Source organism: Mastomys coucha, unplaced genomic scaffold (genome assembly GCF_008632895.1).
Source record: "Mastomys coucha isolate ucsf_1 unplaced genomic scaffold, UCSF_Mcou_1 pScaffold14, whole genome shotgun sequence".
NCBI classification, from domain to species: Eukaryota; Metazoa; Chordata; class Mammalia; order Rodentia; family Muridae; genus Mastomys; species Mastomys coucha.
Genome location: NW_022196896.1, coordinates 34,522,275 through 34,540,429, shown reverse-complemented (window position 1 = coordinate 34,540,429; position 18,155 = coordinate 34,522,275). Strand labels below are relative to the sequence as shown.

General features: G+C 41.9%; 1 protein-coding gene and 1 pseudogene across 10 annotated transcripts in view; both read left to right on the top strand.

Moving 5' to 3' along the window:
- The window catches only part of Rgs20 (regulator of G protein signaling 20), a 139,725-nt gene that overhangs the window by 103,972 nt on the left and 17,598 nt on the right, over positions 1-18,155 (top strand). For 6 of the 10 annotated variants that reach the window (XM_031366755.1, XM_031366752.1, XM_031366754.1 and 3 more), the window contains one exon: positions 15,643-15,785. In XM_031366755.1, coding sequence (XP_031222615.1) covers positions 15,643-15,785 — 143 coding nt within the window. Of the gene's footprint in view, positions 1-8,755; positions 8,776-9,707; positions 10,073-10,127; positions 10,263-13,976; positions 14,013-15,642; positions 15,786-18,155 lie in introns of those variants that run through there. The other 4 variants (XM_031366757.1, XM_031366762.1, XM_031366758.1 and 1 more) reach the window with 4 other exon arrangements.
- Positions 11,896-12,292, top strand: LOC116088137 (annotated as a pseudogene).

Genomic DNA, 18,155 nt, shown 5'->3' with positions numbered 1-18,155 from the left:
GAGCTCGGCCCTGTGAAGATTCTGTGCCCCAGTGTAGGGGAATGCCAGGGCCAATAAGTGGGAGAGGGGTGGCAGGCATGGGGAAGGAGGAGGCAACAGGGGTTTGTTTTTTGTTGCTTTTGTTTGTTTCTTTGGTTTTTGGAGGGGAAACTGAGAAAGGAGAAATTTACATGTAAATAAAGAAAATATCTAATAAAAAAAAACTCAAAAAAAAAAAACCCTTCAGATTTCTAGGCTTATATATGGCTATCTATAGTATTTCTCAATAGTTTTCTGGATGGATAGTGATATATCAACAGGACACAGGAGCCAGGAGTGAAAGATCAAGAAACAGAATTTTTTTAAGGTTTATTTGTTTATTTTATGTATATGAGTGCTCTAGCTGCATATACACTTGCATGCCAGAAAAGGGCATCAGATCACATTATAGATTATTGTGAGCCACAGTGTGGTTGCTAGGAATTGAACTCAGGAGCTCCAGAAGGGCACCCAGTGCTCTTAAGTGCTGAGCCATCTCTCCAGCCTGTCTGTAGGAACAGAATTTAATCAAAGAAACAGCAAAGCCTGTAGCAGAAGAACATGAATCAGAAATTGGGTTTTGGGCAGAATAATAAAATAACATATAATAATAAGAAAATATTAAAAGTTAAGTTAAAAGGAAAACAAAAGAACAATAATAAAAAAACTAAATAAGAAATGTCAGAACATGAAGTTAAAAAAAGTTGGTGTGAAGATCTTCATTGATTATCTACATCTGTGATTCTAGACGCATTCTGTGAAATAGAATTAGCATTCCCACCATCCAAAGTAAAGCGGTCAGGCTTACAGACAGGAAAGGGCAAAGGAAAAGAGCACTAAACTAAATCAACTGGCTCTACCAAAATTCCTTCTCCCGTAAAGGCTAACAGGACCCTGGAGAGGGATCTTCTCGGGTGACTAAAACTGACCTGACTGGAAACTTGACAACCATTTCTCTTTCTCCTGACCAGTCTGAAGGTTACAAGAATAACCCAGCTTTTGCACGGTGGTGCAGGACTTCAGCATGAGTAAACTGAGATCTGTTTGGCCTGCTGTGCAAGCAGCCACAGACTAGCAGCCTGTATACAGAGAAATAAGTCCAGAGCCATGGTATTGAAAGACCCAAAAAGTCTTTCTCTCGGGACCCTCGCCCAAAGACCACCAAGAGTCTGAAATTCGTTTCAACAGCAAGAGGATTTAATCGGTCCGGGAAGAAGCCGAAACCCGAGTGACTGTTACAGAGAGTATTTAAGCTCAGAAACCGCAAGCAGGTGTGGGGGCAGGGGGTTCCAGGGAAATTCCAGTATACAGCTATACAAATATTTCCTATACATTGATCGATTGTTCAGCTACCTTTGGCAACATCTGCTCTTTGTGGTTAGCCATTTCCTCTGGGTACTGAGCCTTGAGGATGGTCCCAGGGTCCCTGCAGTCAGTTTCTCATGACCCAGGTGCAGCACAGTCCCTGGGGTCAATTTGTATTTTTCCATGGTCTTACAGTATGGCAAAGCAAAAGTAACTTAGAGATGCGATAAATGAGTTTGTGGTTTAGATCTTCCTGGGACTTATCCTTTCAAGTGCCTTTATAGGCTGGTCTAAACTTGGTGGGACTACAAGCACTTCTTGGAGTAGGATCCTGTTTCTGAGGGTCTTTGAATCTCTGCCCATTCAGGTGCTCTGTTTCCCTTCGCTGGGACCTCATCTATAATTCAATATCCCCATGAAACAAGATCCCACCGTGTCTTGCCGGGTATGGTGGCACGCGCCATTAATCCCAGCACTTGGAAGACAGAGGCAGGCGAATCTCTGAGTTTGAGGCCAGTCTGGTGTTCAAAGTGAATTCAGAACAGCCAGGGTTCTGTTACACAGAGAAACCCTATCTTAAAAAACAAAAACAAGAGATGTTTTCCCCTCTATAGTACTTTATTTTTATTATACTGATTATATTCCCAGTGTGTGATTTAATAGTGGCTATTTTCAAAAACTGGAAACTATAATAGCTATTGTTGTGTTTATAAAAAAAGAAAAAGAAGCCAGAGTAGAAGTGTGGTATGGTGTGGGGGAAGAGGGTGCCTTTGCATGCCAAGGCATCCCTTCCCTGGGAGGTACCAGCCTCCAGAGGGAGGAAGGGAGGAGGTGGGGGTGGGGGGTGGGAGGGGGGAGTAAAGGGCAGCAATGAGCACATGGAAAGAGAGGGGGAGGGGAATGAGGAGAGAACAAACGGACAGAGGGGAAAGTGGGCAAGAGAGCAAGAGCAAGAGAGTGAGGAGGGAGTGAGCAGCCCCTTTTATAGTGAGTCAGGCATACACACATGGCTGTTGCCAGGTAACTGGGGCGGAGCCTAAGCAAAAATGCTATCAGCTATCATGAAAATAGCTAATGAAATAAAGTCATCCACCAGAAAGTTCAAGATAACTTTGCCGAGCTAATTATAGCTGAATATTCTTCTCACTAGTGACACTACCTTTAATTCAAATTAATAAAAGAATGCAATCAAGACTAAGAATGTGGACTGATAAGAGGGCTCATCAGGTAAAGACACTTGTCTCCTCCACACACATATCTATACACACCCCACACATGTAAATAATATATATAGGCATACCATTCATACACACTCACATCATGTAACACACACATCATATATAGGCATACCATATCTCACATACACACGCACACACACAGTGCCTCACCTATACAAGATAAATAATAATGTTTTTTAATTAAGAGTTTGCTCTGGCATTTAGACAAACTTTTGAAAGATCCCCTTAAATGTTAGGTTCCTAGTAATTTTCAGACTCTTTAAGCCTTGGATTATCAATTAATTGAGATCTGAAATAATAATAGTCTTATTTCCCCAGCTGGGTTTTATGGGGGACGGGGAGTCCCTAGAAACACTACAGCTGGCAGAGGAACAATCCAGGTGAAGCAAGAAAGAAATCTGGCTCAGCACAACTTAGTTAGTAGGTACTGACAAATTTCCACATTGTACAACTTTGAAAAAAAGTTTCCTTAGGACAATTATCACAACAAAGCTTAAGGCAAGACATTGAAATTCCTTTGTAAATTCCTGTCTTTTGCAAAGTATCTGTGAGCTCTCCCATAAGAATGGGTTCTATTGACTGAGAAACAAAGTTCAGGATAAAGGTCTAGGCAGGAAGAACCTTGAATAATCTAATAGTAGGCTCATTTGCAAACTACCTGGGACATCTGAGAAACAATGCTTAGGAGTCTGGGAATTTGGTAAATTCTGGCTGTTGTGATCATAAAAAAAGAAAGAGCTATAAGAATATGTTCTGGGGTGTCAGGGAAGGCGGTGCTCTGGTGGGCCCATGGGGAGAGGCATCCCTTCCTCCTGAGGGGACAAACACATGGGAATAGTATAGAATAGAGTTTATTCTAGGCATGGGGAGGGGAGTTAAGAGGGTAACAGAGGCAGAGAAAGGCAGAGAGAAGGAGAGAATGAAGAAATGGAGGCCGACCAGGACCACAGGAGGGGGGGGGATGGGAGCAAGGGAGCAAGATGTAAGAGAGAGGCAAGCAACCCCTTTTATACTGGGCCAAGCCTACCTGGCTGTTGCCATGTAACTGTGGGGAGAAACACACCTGGCTACTGCCAGGAACTGTGGGGGTGAAGTCCACACAGAATACCAACACTGGCTCTAGATCTCGAAGTTATTAACTATATCAAATCCCAGCTTTCTGGGGGAAAATACGTGTAAAGCTCTCCTGTTGAAGAGAAAAGCCTGTGAGTTTAGCTTTTCCAGTGCCCCTTGTAAGCAAAGGACCTAGTGCCTGCTGTAATTTTGAAATGCCATAAGTATAAGAAAGCATCTGAGATTGCCAACATTGATTTTTACACTCATCTAACTATACATGTAAGATTTGGGGAGCCAAGTCTTACACCCAGGAGGTCATCCCATTCACAAAGACACAGGGACAGAGATCAATGCAATAAGCAAGAGGTTTAATAATGATCCAGTATACTACTGTCGGTCGTCCAGCAATTGGGGCAAAGGCGACCCGAGGAACAAAAGCACACACTCTTTATACCCTTCAGGAACATAAGTTTACAGTGTGAGTTGGTTATCTTTCCCATTGTTCTCTGTTTCCATTGACCTTTGTGCCCCAGGTGAGGAGGAAATACCTGTTGCACACAGAAGGGGTGGGGGGAGATCCACCTCCTACTGGGGACGTTTTCTGAAACTGGGCATTACTCCCTGAAATTAGGGCATCTCCTGGGGATGGATGTTTGATCAGTAAACTCTTTTTGAAGCTCCCTGACTTTAAGCTTAATGGACATTCCTGGCTTCCCAGTATTTTTATGAGGTGTCCCTGTTTGCTCAATTCTTACACTCAGACTCTGGACTCTTAGGCTGATGGGCCAGTCAGTATATGAGGGAAGCTACCTGTAATATGCAGGGTCAAGTTCCTAGGAATTTGCTGTCCAGTAGACAGCAAAATGATACCAAGCACAGAGCAAAGGAGAAATAGAAGACCTGGCAAGTAGTGCTGTTTCTGTGAGACTGAGAAAGAGTAGCAAGGAAGCATAGATAGAGCATTCTTGTGGATATGATGAAGACAAAGGAAAAGCATACCAAGTAGTTTACTTAATGTGGTCTGAATGAGAATGCCCCATAGGCTTATGTATTTTAATGCTTAGTCATTTGAGAATAGAGCTCCTCGAAAGGATTAGAAGGACTGAGAAGTGTCACCTTGTTTGAGGAAGTTTGTCACTGGAGGTGGGCTTTGAGGATTCAAAAGCCCATGCCCAGCCCTGTGTCTCTCTCTTCCTGATGCCTATGGATCCCAAGGTAGAACTCTCAGCTTCCTCTTCAGCACTATGCCTGCCTGTGTGCCACCATGCTTCCCACTGTGATGACAATGGACTAAACCCCTAAAACTATAAGCAAGCCCCAATCAAATACTTTCTTTGATAAGAATTGCCTTGGTTATGGTGTCTCTGCATAGCAACAGGACAGTGACTAAGACAGTTATCCATGGATTGGTAAAACGCCTCAGTGGTTAAGAGCATTGACTGCTCTTCCAGAGGTCCAGAGTTCAGTTTCCAGCAATCAAGGTGGTGGCTCATGACCATCTAGAAAGGGATCTGATGCCCTCTTCTGGCATGTAGGTATACATGCAGACAAAGCATTCCTACATTAAAAAAATATATATACATAAATAAGTAAATTTTTTAAAAAGTTAAAAGAAGATAGTTAATATTAGACAGTAATCCCCAAAACAAGCTGTGTTAAGTTATGCAACAAATAGCCTATTAGTAATACCTTATAAATATGTGAAATTTAATACATACTATTAAACTTCATATTCACAACTAACATTTAAAATATTTATTCCTTACCATATATTAAAATTGCATATATTAAAATGCAATTCTCAGCTAAGCATAGTGCTATATACCTGTAATGTGGAAACTCAGGAAACTGAGGCAGAAGGGTCATGGGTTCAAGGCCGCCCTAGACCAGCAAAAATCTATGATATTAGAAAAAAAGGCAACTCTTAACATAATCCACTATATATTTCTCTCTTTTTTTTCTTTTATTGAAAATAGACTTTTTTTCTTTCTGTCTGGGTGTTGTAGCACACTCCTTTAATCCCAGCACTCAGGAGGAAGAGGCAGGAGGATTTAAGTTAGAGGCCAGCATGGTAGATAAAGTGACTTCTAGGACAGCCCTGGCTATCTACACAGAAAAACCAAAAAAGAGAAAAAGAACATAGCTTTTTCAAGATTTTTTTCTGATTACAGTTCCCCTCCCCCCTCTCTGTTTTCCTCAATCTCCTTCTTATCCAGGTCCACACCTTCTCTGTCTTGTTCGAAAACAAACAGGCATCTAAGGAATAATAGTAAGATAAGTCAAAAACAAACAACTGAATTATGACCACACAACCAAACAAGAAAAAGCCAAAGAAATGCTTAGAGATGCAGAGACTCACGTTTGCACAGACTGTAAGCCATAGCATAGACACAAAGGCCCTGTCACGTAAGGCAGGACGCAAGTAGATGAATAAGCCACTCTGACTAACCTCCAGCGATGTCATTCCATAGGTTTTGTGTTGGCCATCTTCTGCTGGGCCAACCCTAAAAGGTGGTTTGTTTTGCCCAGTGAGACTCCTTTAGAGAAAACAAACTTTTAGCTTCTGGGTTAGGAAGGGAGGCATGTGTCCACTTCTCCTTCCAGCTCTAGGACTCCATTTGGTGTAGACCTGTGCAGGCCCTGCACATGCTGCCTCCGTCTCTGTGCCTTCATATGTGTGTTCATGTTTATTTAGAGGGCCTGTTTCCTTGATGTCCTCCATCCCCTCTGGCTCTTACACTCTTTCTGCCTTCTTATTTTCCCCACAGGGTTCCCTGAGCACCAAGGGGAGAGGTTTGATGGGGACAACCTTTTAAAGAGACAACCTTTTCAGTGTTTTCTCTCTTAGGGGTCTCTTGCTCTCTACTCAATGTCAGGTTGTGAGTCTCTGTGTTGGTTCCCATCTGCTGCAGGAGGAAGTTTCTCTGATGATGGCTAAGCAAGACACTGATCTGCACTGATAGCAGAAGGTCATTAGAAATCAAGTATTGCTACATTCTTTACTAAACAGTAGTATTTGGGTTTACCCCAAGTCTCTAGACTATATAGTTTCAGATTCTTGACCACCCAAGGAGTGTTGGGCATTAGTTTCATTTCACGGAGTGGACCTTCAACTCAAATCAGATATCAGTTGGTTCCTCCCAAAGCTTTGTACCACCCGTTGCATCAGCATATCTTGGAGACAGGTCATCACTCTTGTAGATCGAAAGGCCTGCCGTTAGGTTGGTGTTTACCCTTCTCCTTTAGTAGCATGCAGAGTACACTCCAGTACCATGACTAAGTAGCTTGCTACCAGCTCAGCTTTTGTGTTCAAGGAGTTGTGCAGGTGCTGTCTCCAGCAATAGGGCCCTACCATCAGTTCATAGAGAACAGCCTATATCCCTGACTGGGTTGTCTAGAGCTACTTTATAACCCCTTTCCAATTACATCAATTAGATATAGGCCATTGTCAGTACTGGAAGCTTCACTTGGTGTCAAGAAATGTCCAGTTGGTACTCTGTCTTCCCCATTATTTGGCGATTTTGTTTAGGTCACCTTAATATATTTATATTTTATAGGAAACTTTTACTATTCTAGGTTTATCTTTTAAATTATTGTGCAATAATATAAGACACCTTGTCTGGGGGCTGGAGAGATGGATCAGCAGTTACTGCTCTTCCAGAGGTCATAAGTTCAAATCCCAGCAACCACATGGTGGCTCACAATCATCCATAATGAGATCTGATGCCCTCTTCTGGAGTGTCTGAAGACAGCTACAGTGTGCTTACATATAATAAATAAATAAATAAATAAATAAACAAATAAATAAATACCTTGTTCTAACAATTACCAACAGGACTAATGAGTTCCAATAAATTTGAAAACTAGACAGAATAGTTTCCGAAAAGTAAAAATGGATTCTGATTTTAAAAGTGCAATAAACTAGCAAAAGAACAAGTACAAAGAGGAAATCATGGGAGGCAGAGCTGGCTTAGTGGTAAAGAGTGCTTGCTGATCTTCCAGAGGACCTGAGTTCGAATCTTAGCACCCACCTCAGGAGGTTCACAGTTGTATGTAACTCTGGTGTCAGGTGATCTGATTCCAAATTCTGACCTCTGTTGATTCCTACACACATATGGCAAACATACATATATACACACACAGACACACACACACACACACACACACACACACACACACATACACACACAAAATAAATAAAATAAAATAAAATAAAATAAAATAAAAAGAAGCAGAAGAAATTGAATCCCTCGTCAACAAACTACTTCTAAAAGATTCCCAAAATTTTACAGTCACATTCTACCAAATCTTCAAAGAATAAATAATTGCCTTATTAAAAAAATGATATGTAGTTAGATAGGCAGGTAAATAGATGGGTAAAGATAGGTGAATATATAGATTGATGGAGAGGTTGATAGAGCTAGGTAAGTAGATAAGTGGGTAGATAGGTGGGTAGGTTTTAAAGCTCTTTCATAAGATGTCACCAAGTCAGTTTTGGTCAAATAACAAAAGAATAGTACTTATTAAAAGTCCTAAAATAGAGTTTTCTTATTTAAGTACTCATGACTCAACACAAAGAAATGCATTTGTATAATTTGCTTCACTGTCTAAAGAAGAAAATGCTTCAATTTTCTCCTTAAATCATATGCCTAAATTTAATGGAATTCAAAATTTTAAAACTTTATTAAGAAAAAATTAAAGCACCTTTAATCCTAGCACTTGGGAGGCAGAAGCAGGTGGATTTCTGAGTTTGAGGCCAGCCAGGTCTACAGAGTGAGTTCCAGAAAAGCTAGGGCTGTTAAATTCGGGATGGAAGTCCCACTTGTGAAGACACAGAGATGGAGATCGATGCAATTAGCAAGAGGTTTTTATTAATCCAGTACACTGGGGTTGTCTCACATACAGGCAAGGTGACCACAAGGGATGAAAGCCCATACTCTTTATACCTTTTCAGAACAGAGTTTTACAACTTACAACCTGGGTTGGTTATCCTTCTCATTGTTCTTTGTTCCCATTGACCTTTGTCCTCCAGGAGAGGAGGAGATACCTGTTGCAGTAGGAGGGATAGGGGAAGATCCACCCCCTCCTGGGGACGTTTCCTGGAACCGGTCATTACTGCCTGCAATTACAGCATCTCTTGGGGATGGATGTTTGATAAGTAAATTCTTCTGAAGCTCTCTGTCTTTAGGATTAATGGACATTCCTAGTTCTCTGGTATTTTTATGAGGTGTCCCTGTTTGCTCAATTCTTGCAGGGCTACACAGAGAAAGCTGTCTCAAAAAAAAAAAAAAAAAAGAAAGAAAGAAAGAAAGAAAGAAGAAGAAGAAGAAAGAAAGAAGAAGAAAAAGAAAAATTTAAAGCATAAGCAAATACAAATAGTTTAATAGGCTCCATGTGTGAGTTAGACAATTGTCAGGATTTGCTGCTTGTCATTGCTGTGTTTCCTCAGTTAGACATCAAACCAAGCTCCCAGTGCGAGTGTTAGGTAATCTCTGTAAGCCTGAGACTTCCCAGTCCTGGTGTTCTCTTCTTTTGAACACTCATTTCTTTCATCACTTCCAGCTTCTGATTTGGCTCCCATATTACACCACAACTCCGCTGGGTATAGTATAAATGCACTAAACATTTTAGCACATAGCAGTTGAGCAAATTCATGCCCATTAATTGAGAATTTTTGATAAGTTACTAGCAATTTTTATAGAAATTATATATTTATGTACCCTTCTTTATAGAAGCTTTGCATGATTTAAAATGTCACAATTGATAAACCATATGTACAAATTCTGAGAAACTATACAAGAAGTGCTGATAACACAGGAATATGAAGTAGGTCGTGATTCTAAAGCAAAAATCCACAGACATAACTGAGACACTAAACACTGAGAAAGAAAAGTAGGAGAATTTATAAATTATACTGCAAATCTTGAGCCATGCCTTTAATCCCAGCCCTTAAGAGGCAGAGGCAGACAGATCTCTATGAGTTCATGGCCATCCTGGTCTACAAAGAGAGTTCCAGGAGAGCCAGGGCTACACAAAGAGACCCTGCCTCAAAAAAGCCACTACCAATAATAATAATAATAATAAATAAAAAATAAAATAAAGGAAAGCTAACCTCATAGAGGTACAAGTAAGTGTAATCACCAAGCAGTATTGGAAATAGAGCAGGAATGTATATACAGCATTGTATTCTACAGAGCTCTACACAGTACAGTGAGCTCACAGAGCCTCGGCATTGTGGTGGAATGTACAGCATTGTATTCTACAGAGCTCTACACAGTACAGTGAGCTCACAGAAATCCTCAGCATTGTGGTGGAATGTACAGCATTGTATTCTACAGTGCTCTACACAGTACAGTGAGCTCACAGAAATCCTCGGCATTGTGGTGGAATGTACAGCATTGTATTCTACAGTGATCTACACAGTACAGTGAGCTCAGAGAGCCTCAGCATTCTAGGTACTTTTTTATTGGATATTTTATTTACATTTCAAATGTTATCCCCTTTCCCGGTTTCCCCTCCAGAAAACCCCTATCCCATCCTCCCTCCCCCGCTTCATCCTGGTTATTTTTGTCAACTTGATGTAAAGCTAGACATATTCAGGAAGAGAGATTATTAATAGAGAAAATGTCTCCATAAGACTGTCTGGTAAGCAAGTCTGGAGGGCCTTTTCTGGCCTCTTCATACACCAGGCACACAGGTGATACACAGGCATGTATGCTATATATGCTGGCATACGCATATAAATGTCATATGCATGTATAATATATATTGTATATTATATATATATTATACACATACACACACACACACACACACACACACATATCGCATGGGACCTTATTAGACCCACCAGCAGTATAAATAAGACACGGATGCTGCTAAATAAGTTTTAAGCTCAGACCTTTTGCTGGGGAAGTCTCCTTGCTACCATTCAGACTTAACCTCACTCTCTAACCCACGCCCTACCATATGGCTCGCTGCATACCTTTCTCTGCTCCAGGCTATGTCTATTCCTTTCATGTTCACCCTCTACTTCCTGCTCTAGCTATGAATGTCAGTTGTTATAACCAATCAGCATCAAGACAACCTCTGGTCTATCTCTAGATTGTCTTTAGGCAGGTAAGGAAAGACAAATATTTACAAAATAGAAAACCTTTATTTTCTATGGGCCATAGAAATGCTAATACCAAAATTCTGCCAGTACCTAGCTCTCTGCTGGTACAGAATCAACAACTGAAAATACAGAGACACCCAGAGATACCCCTTAACACAATGTGAAAAAGGATATATATATATGCATAAAATGTATATAATATATCTTATACCTATATTTATATGAACATATAGTATGAAGAACTTGAAGGTACAACAAGTTTTTCTACTTTCTGGTATTTTCTATATTTCTTAATGAGTAAAATGAGACAGATATTCATACCTTTGAAAGGATCAGGAGAGACAAGTGGTATAATCATGTGGGAAATGAGAGTCTCCAGAAGGACTTCTAAAGCCATTAGCTCAGTTAAAGCAGTTCAGTATTATTAATTTCTTAAACTCTAAAAACTAGTCAGAAAACACAGAGAGGTAAGAGGTGGAGCACGAATGGCTTACTGCAGCCGCAACATTGTCTGAAAATAATTCAGGAATAAGTCTATAAAAATGTGCAAGAGCTGTGCAAAGAAAACTAAGGTTATACATAAAAGTGGGTTTTTTTTATGAACTGGTATTTCATAAATTAGATTGATCCTGTGTTGTAGATACTAAAGTATGAGGGCCTGGAAACTCTCAGGCATCTCTTTCTCTGCTATAATCATGAGTTGGATTCATGGTGAACCATGATGGTGTTCAGTGCTGACAACTTCTTGGCAGAAGCCCTGCCTCCTGCCTATGATACTATTTGATAATGGCATAGTTTGGGTTTTACTGCTGTGAAGAGATACCATAACCAAGGCATCTCTTACAAAGGAAAATATTTCATTGGGACTGGCTCACAGTTTCTGAGGTTTAATCCATTATCATCCTCGTAAGAATTGTGGCAGCATGCAGGCAGACATGGTGCTGGTGGAGCTGAGAGTTCTACATCTTGGTCCACAGGCAGCAGGAGGATACTCTGTTCCACCCTGGGTATAGTTTTGCATAGGAGACCTCAAAGCCGGCCCCCTCAGTGGCATACTTCCTCCAGCAAGGCTACAACTCCTAATAGTGCCACTTCCAGTGGGCCAAGCATTCAAACACATGAGTCTATGGAGGGGGCATATTTATCCAAACCCCCACATATAGGATGCAGGCCCACAATTGCTGGTTGGCCCGTACCAAGTGGCTCACCTTTTACGGGTTCTGGCCTTTTCATCTTCTGCCTCACTGCCTTCAGTAATCTAGAAAATCTGGTCTTTGTTAAAGCCAAGATCTTCCCTGACATTCTCCTCTGCTTGCTGTTGTGCTCATTGCATCCACCTTCATCCACTAAGGCTGTCACCACCTACTCCATCTTCTCTCTGGTTACTCTGAACTAAATCAGTAAGATCTCCTCCACACTGTACCAGGAAATAACTTCAGTCCTCACACTGGCTGAAATGACTCTGCCTTAAAAAGCAAACAACAACCACCATTCCTAAACATTATGTATGACAATCCTTCCCCGTTCTAGGAAGCAATTAAGGCTTTTTAAAAATAAGTCAAACCAATAACCAAACAGCTGCCTAGAGTCCTTTTGTGTACCTAGAGATCAGGGGTAGTGAAGGGAGCTTTTCATGTACTAGGTTTAGATAGTGTTTATACCTTTCCATGTTCGACAGCAGCCAGTGCAACAGACAGGCAGGAACACCAGTGAGCAAGTCCCTCCAGCTTTACAGCACATGTGCACTTCAAGATTCCTCAGCTGTTAGTATTACAGTACCCAGGCCTGGAGTGTCAGGATCCTTGGTTCCAAAAGCTTGACAGATGTCTTGAACTTTTCTAACTGCCACAGCCTGTAGTCTTTCTTCTCTGCTCTTTTAGCCTTTTATCCTTCAGTCTCCTCTTTTCTTCTTCTCTCTTCTCTCATACTTCTCTCCCTCCTCTTCATCTTCTTCTTCCTTTTTTTCTCCCTCTTCCTCCTCGTCTTCTTGTTCTTCTTATTCATATTGCTGTTTTACAGTGTTTAACTGCCTCCTGTTGCTATGGCTACTGCTTTGGCTTCAGTCCACAGCTGGCTTTGCAGCTCTCTCCACGTGGAGGCAGTCAGTGCTGTCAGCGCATGAGTTCTCCGGCTCAGCCTATAGTGGCCCAGCTCGCCATGTGCTGCTTGTCAGGGTGGTGCTCCTGTTTCTCTGCCTCGTGTACCACGGCTACACTGTTTCTGCTGCCGCTGCTGCTTTCCTTTACCAGCTCAGCCTCAGTCTCCCGAAAGTAGGCAAGAAGAGACTGGCTATTTGTTACCACAGGGGAGACAGCGCAGGAGAGTTTCCTCTGGATCACTTGATGTGCTGAACTGAAGGGTTAAATAGCTGCTGATGAGATGATATGCACCACTCACATCAAATCTTTTATGCACATGGAAGTCTGTTTTTCCGTCAGTCATAACACTGTCCCCTTTGCACCAGTCATAGTAGTCCCTTTGCTTGGCCACCAGGGGCATGTTCCACTCTGGCCTGACTCAAAATGGATTCAGATCCTGATAGAATTTGTTGGGGTCTGTGGTTGCAGTCCAGTACCAACTGTTGGAAACAGTTCTGATTAGGCTGGCTCTTCCGGAGAAGGAGCAACAAGCTGTGACTGCTTCCTAGGAGTACCTTCAAGCAATGCCTTCAAGATTGCTAGTTTAGTCTAAGGGTGATTTAGCCGACTGCTTGATTGTCAGTCCTGGACTGAGGCATCCAGGGCACACTGGAGAGTCTGCACTTGTTGGAGAGTCAGGCATGCAGGGCACACTGGAGAGTCTGCACTTGTTGGAGAGTCAGGCATGCAGGGCACACAGGAGAGTCTGCACTTGTTGCAGTCAGGCATCCAGGGCACACTCGACAGTCTACACTTGTTGGAGAGTCAGGCATACAGGACACACTCGACAGTCTACACTTGTTGGAGAGTCAGGCATACAGGACACACTGGAGAGTCTACACTTGTTGGAGAGTCAGGCATACAGGACACACTGGAGAGTCTACACTTGTTGCAGTCAGGTATCCAGGACACACTGGAGAGTCTACACTTGTTGGAGAGTCAGGCATCCAGGGCACACTCAACAGTCTACACTTGTTGCAGAGTCGGAGTGTCTCACTCACCAACATTTTCTCTTGATTTACAGAAAAATAAATATGGAAAGAATGCTTAACATAAAAACATATCAACATTCATTTTGATTTTTAACCATGTTCTCCACTGCTTTAGCCTATGCTGAAAACCTGCCAGACACCCCAGAGAAAGGTAAATCCTCCTTATTGTGTCCAAAATCTTGTAGAACATGGCTATCTGGAGATGCTGGGCTCTAAACATCCTTGGGAGCTGTGCAGACGTGTCCTTGTGCCACAGCATCCTGAAGTGAAGTGAGCCATTGCTGGTCTATGTTTCTGTTGCAATGCCATAGGAGAGTAGATCCTGGGGACATTTGAGACTCTTTCCATCTTGAAGCCATCCCTCAGTGGTGCCTTCTGACAACAAAGGCTGCATAGGCTGTGAACCTTGACCTGCTTTGTCCAGGCTAAAGTGTTATGGAGCAGCATCTGGGTATTGTAAATATAAAAGGGTCAGGAAGCTGTTTGCAAGTTCCCTTTTGCTATCCTAAAGTTACATGCTAACCCAGATCCCATTCTTCATAAATAAGGCTTAAGCAGGAGAATCATGCGAGTTTAGGGCCAGCCTAAGCAACATAGCAAGACCTTATTTATGAATGAATGAATGAATGAATGAATGAAGGAATGAAGGAATCTAATTGCACATAGGATTATATCACACCAAAGGAATAAATGAATCTAGTACTTAATTCTAAAGTCCTATTTAAGGTGTGTGTGTGTGTGTGTGTGTGTGTGTGTGTGTGTGTGTGTGTGTGTTTTAGCTTTCAATTAGCACCATCAAGAATGGAATGATTAGGCCAGGCAGTGGTGGTACACACCTTTAATCCCAGCACTTGGGAGGCAGAGGCAGGCAGATTTCTGAGTTCGAGGCCAGCCTGGTCTACAGAGTGAGTACCAGGATAGCCAGGACTACACAGAGAAACCCTGTCTTGAAAAAAAAAAGAATGGAATGATAGTTATCAAAAGCAAAATTGAGAATAGCACATCTCTCCTTTCTTATTCTGCTTGCATGCCCACCTGTCACTTGATCTTCTAATCTTCAGCAACAACAAAACCCAGGCTGAAGGTCATAGATCTGTTAGATAGCTTTGAATCCATGGACTGGTCTCTCCAAGGACTGGGCAGGCCCCAGGCTGGTTCTAGGTCTGGCTTCCTGGGGAATACTAAGCAATTGCTACACAGTAAGCAATGTTCTTAGTGCTACTCTGGTGGAAGAAAGGTAGGGTTTTTATCAAACACCACTGAAGATGCTAATAGGGTGCGTAGATCTGGCTGTAGACCCGGCTGCAGATCGGGCTGTAGACACACACCACCACCTCCTCTGAGAGTTCTCGAGGGGGTCTGGTTAGTGTGGCTGATCTTTTTGGCATAGATTATATCCATCCATCTCTATGCTCAGACTCCTGGGCAGTGTAGTTGTACTGTACCTTGTAACTGCTCATCTGTGGTTCACTACAGAGAGACCCTGAAGCCTGGAAACCCTTCTGTGGCCATAACTTAGCAGTGGCCTCTGTATACTCATTTATCTCCCTTAGTGAGCTATCTAAGGGCAAGCCTCTTCTCCATTTTACTCCTAGAACTTCACACCCTGTTCAATTAACTCTGCTAAATAAAGTACCACTGGAGTCAAAGCACATTTCACCAGTTTGCAAAAATGGCCTGGGTGTTAACACCCTGTGTCTTCTCCATGAGCCAGATGAAACCCTGGGTTTAAGACCCAAGAGCACTACATCTGGGTGTTAACTAGTCTTTTTCTTTTGCAGCCTGTGGGACCCGAGCAGACTGAAATGCGGATGCGGCAGATGTGCGGTGGAAGTGAGACCCAGGGCTCTATCCCAAGCCAGCAGGGTGGCCGAGGCTCCAATGCCTGCTGCTTTTGCTGGTGCTGCTGCTGCAGCTGTTCTTGGTAAAGTTGGGAGCTTTTGACTAAGGTGCTGATTGGGAGGGGGGCCTTTCAGTACAGCCTGTTTATGATATATCTAGCAAGTGGGGTTTGGTTTGGCTTGTTTGTAGCCTAGGCTGCCCTCAGAACCTTTGTTTGTAGTCAAGGAGGACATTGAACTACTGATACAGATACCCCCCACCTTGTCTTTATTCCCCACAAACTAGGATTACAAGCATGTGCGGTGTTTGGCCTGCAAATATGTTTTAACCAGATACTGGGTGCCTGTGAAAGACATAAATTTATATGTATATGTAGCAAATGGCTACGTCTAATTGTTGAGAAAGTTATCAACACTTCAGACAAGGCTAGCATAGATGAACAACTAGAGAAAATGTAAAACAGTTATGAGCATATGTTAACATTTGGGTAGAAACACTGCATAGATGGCTAAAAAGGCCCTCATTTTATCTACTGGCTTTGTGGAGGATTTGGAATTGAAGATGTATCTTTAAAATGAGGGTCTTGAAGCCTTGATATTTATCAGCTTTTGCTTTCATGTTGCTAATTTTGTTTTTTGATAACGATAAATGACAAACTATATACTTAAAATAGAGACAGAAATTTAAAAAAATATATATGAAAATCCAGAAGGGTGTGTGTGAGGGACACAAAGGCTTGAAGGTAAGGTTAGGTTAGTGCCAGCCAAACTTGGCATCACTTAGACACTTCAAGTCTATCATGATCATTACTGTATGTAGGTTGTGTTGCTTACACATGATGTGTACATGTGGGCTTGTGTGGCACAGGCCATGTGTAGAAGTCAGAGAAAAATCTCTAGAGTTGATTCTCTCCTTCCACATCTACATGGGTTACAGGGATCAAACTAAGGTTCCCAGGTACAAGAGCCTTCACCCACTGGTATCCAAATATAGAAGATATATAGTATATATATATATATATATATATATATATATAACCTATAAATCTACCTTGAAATGAAAAACAAGGCTAGGCAGGGTGTGTGAAATTATCATCCCAGCTACTTGGAAGATTGAGTCAGGAGTTTTGACTGAGCCCCTAAATTTAAGAGATGGAGGCCAGCCTCATCTTATCAAGTCCTCATCTTAGTTATTTATTTATTTATTTATATTTTATGAGAATTGGTGTTTTGCCTGCGTGTATGTCTGAAGGTTCCAGATCTCCTGGAATTGGAGCTACAAATAGGTGTGAATTGTCATGTGGTTGCTGGGAATAAAAACCCAAGTCCTCTGGAAGGAGAGCTTGTGCTCTTGACTACTGAGCCATATCTCCAACTCTTTAAGTCTTCATCTTGGAAACAAAATAACCTAAGAGTCAAAATAAATTCCAAGTGGCTTAAAGGCCAAAAAGAAAATATAATACTTTGATACTGAATCAATCTCTCTTTTTTCTCTCTCTCTTTTTTTCTCTCTCTCTCTCTTCTCTCTCTCTCTTATCTTTTTCTCTCTCTCTCTCTTATCTTTCTCTCTCTGTCTCTGTCTCTGTCTCTCTCTCTCTCTCTCTCTCTCTCTCTCTCTCTCTTTCTCTCTCTCTCTCATATTATATCCAGACTGTAATTCTTTCCCTCCTTTCCTCCCAGTCCTCTCAGGCCCCTACCTCCATTTCCTTTCTGAAAAGGGCAGTCCTCCTACGGATATCAACCAAACATGACATATCACATTAAATAAGATGACCCAGCAAGAGGAAAAGAGTCCCAAAAGCAAGCAAAAGAGTCAGAGGCAGCCCCTGTTCCCACTGTTAGGGGTCCCACAAGAAAACCAAGCTACAGAACCATACCATACATGCAGAGGGCCTAGGTCCGTCCTATGCAGGCTCCCTGCCTGTTGGTTCAATTTCTGTGAGCTCCTATTGGACCAGATTAGTTGATTTTGTGGGGTTTCTTGTGGTGTCCTTGCCCCTCTGGTTTCTACAATAGAAAAGAGTTATCTTTTGAAAATAAAAACAATAGCTATAGTAAAAAAAATCCACTGGAGCTAGAGAGATGGCTGTTCTTCCAGTGAACTCAGGTTCAATTCCCAGCACCTCCATGGCAGCTAGAAAAATCTCTGTAACTTCAATTGCAGGAAAAATTCAGGAACTCACCCTCATACAGACATACATGCAGCAAAACACCAGTACACATAAAATGAAAATAAAAAAATAAATTGAAATATGCTTTAGAGAAAAAAGATTTAAAAAAAGACAAGAAAAATATTTAAAAGAAAGAAGAGGAGGAAGAGGAAGAAGAGGAAGAGGAGGAAGAGAAGGAGGAGGGAGAGGAGGAGGAGGAGGAAGAGGAATAAGGATAAGAAGAAGAAGAAGAAGAAGAAGAAGAAGAAGAAGAAGAAGGAGAAGGAGAAGGAGAAGGAGAAG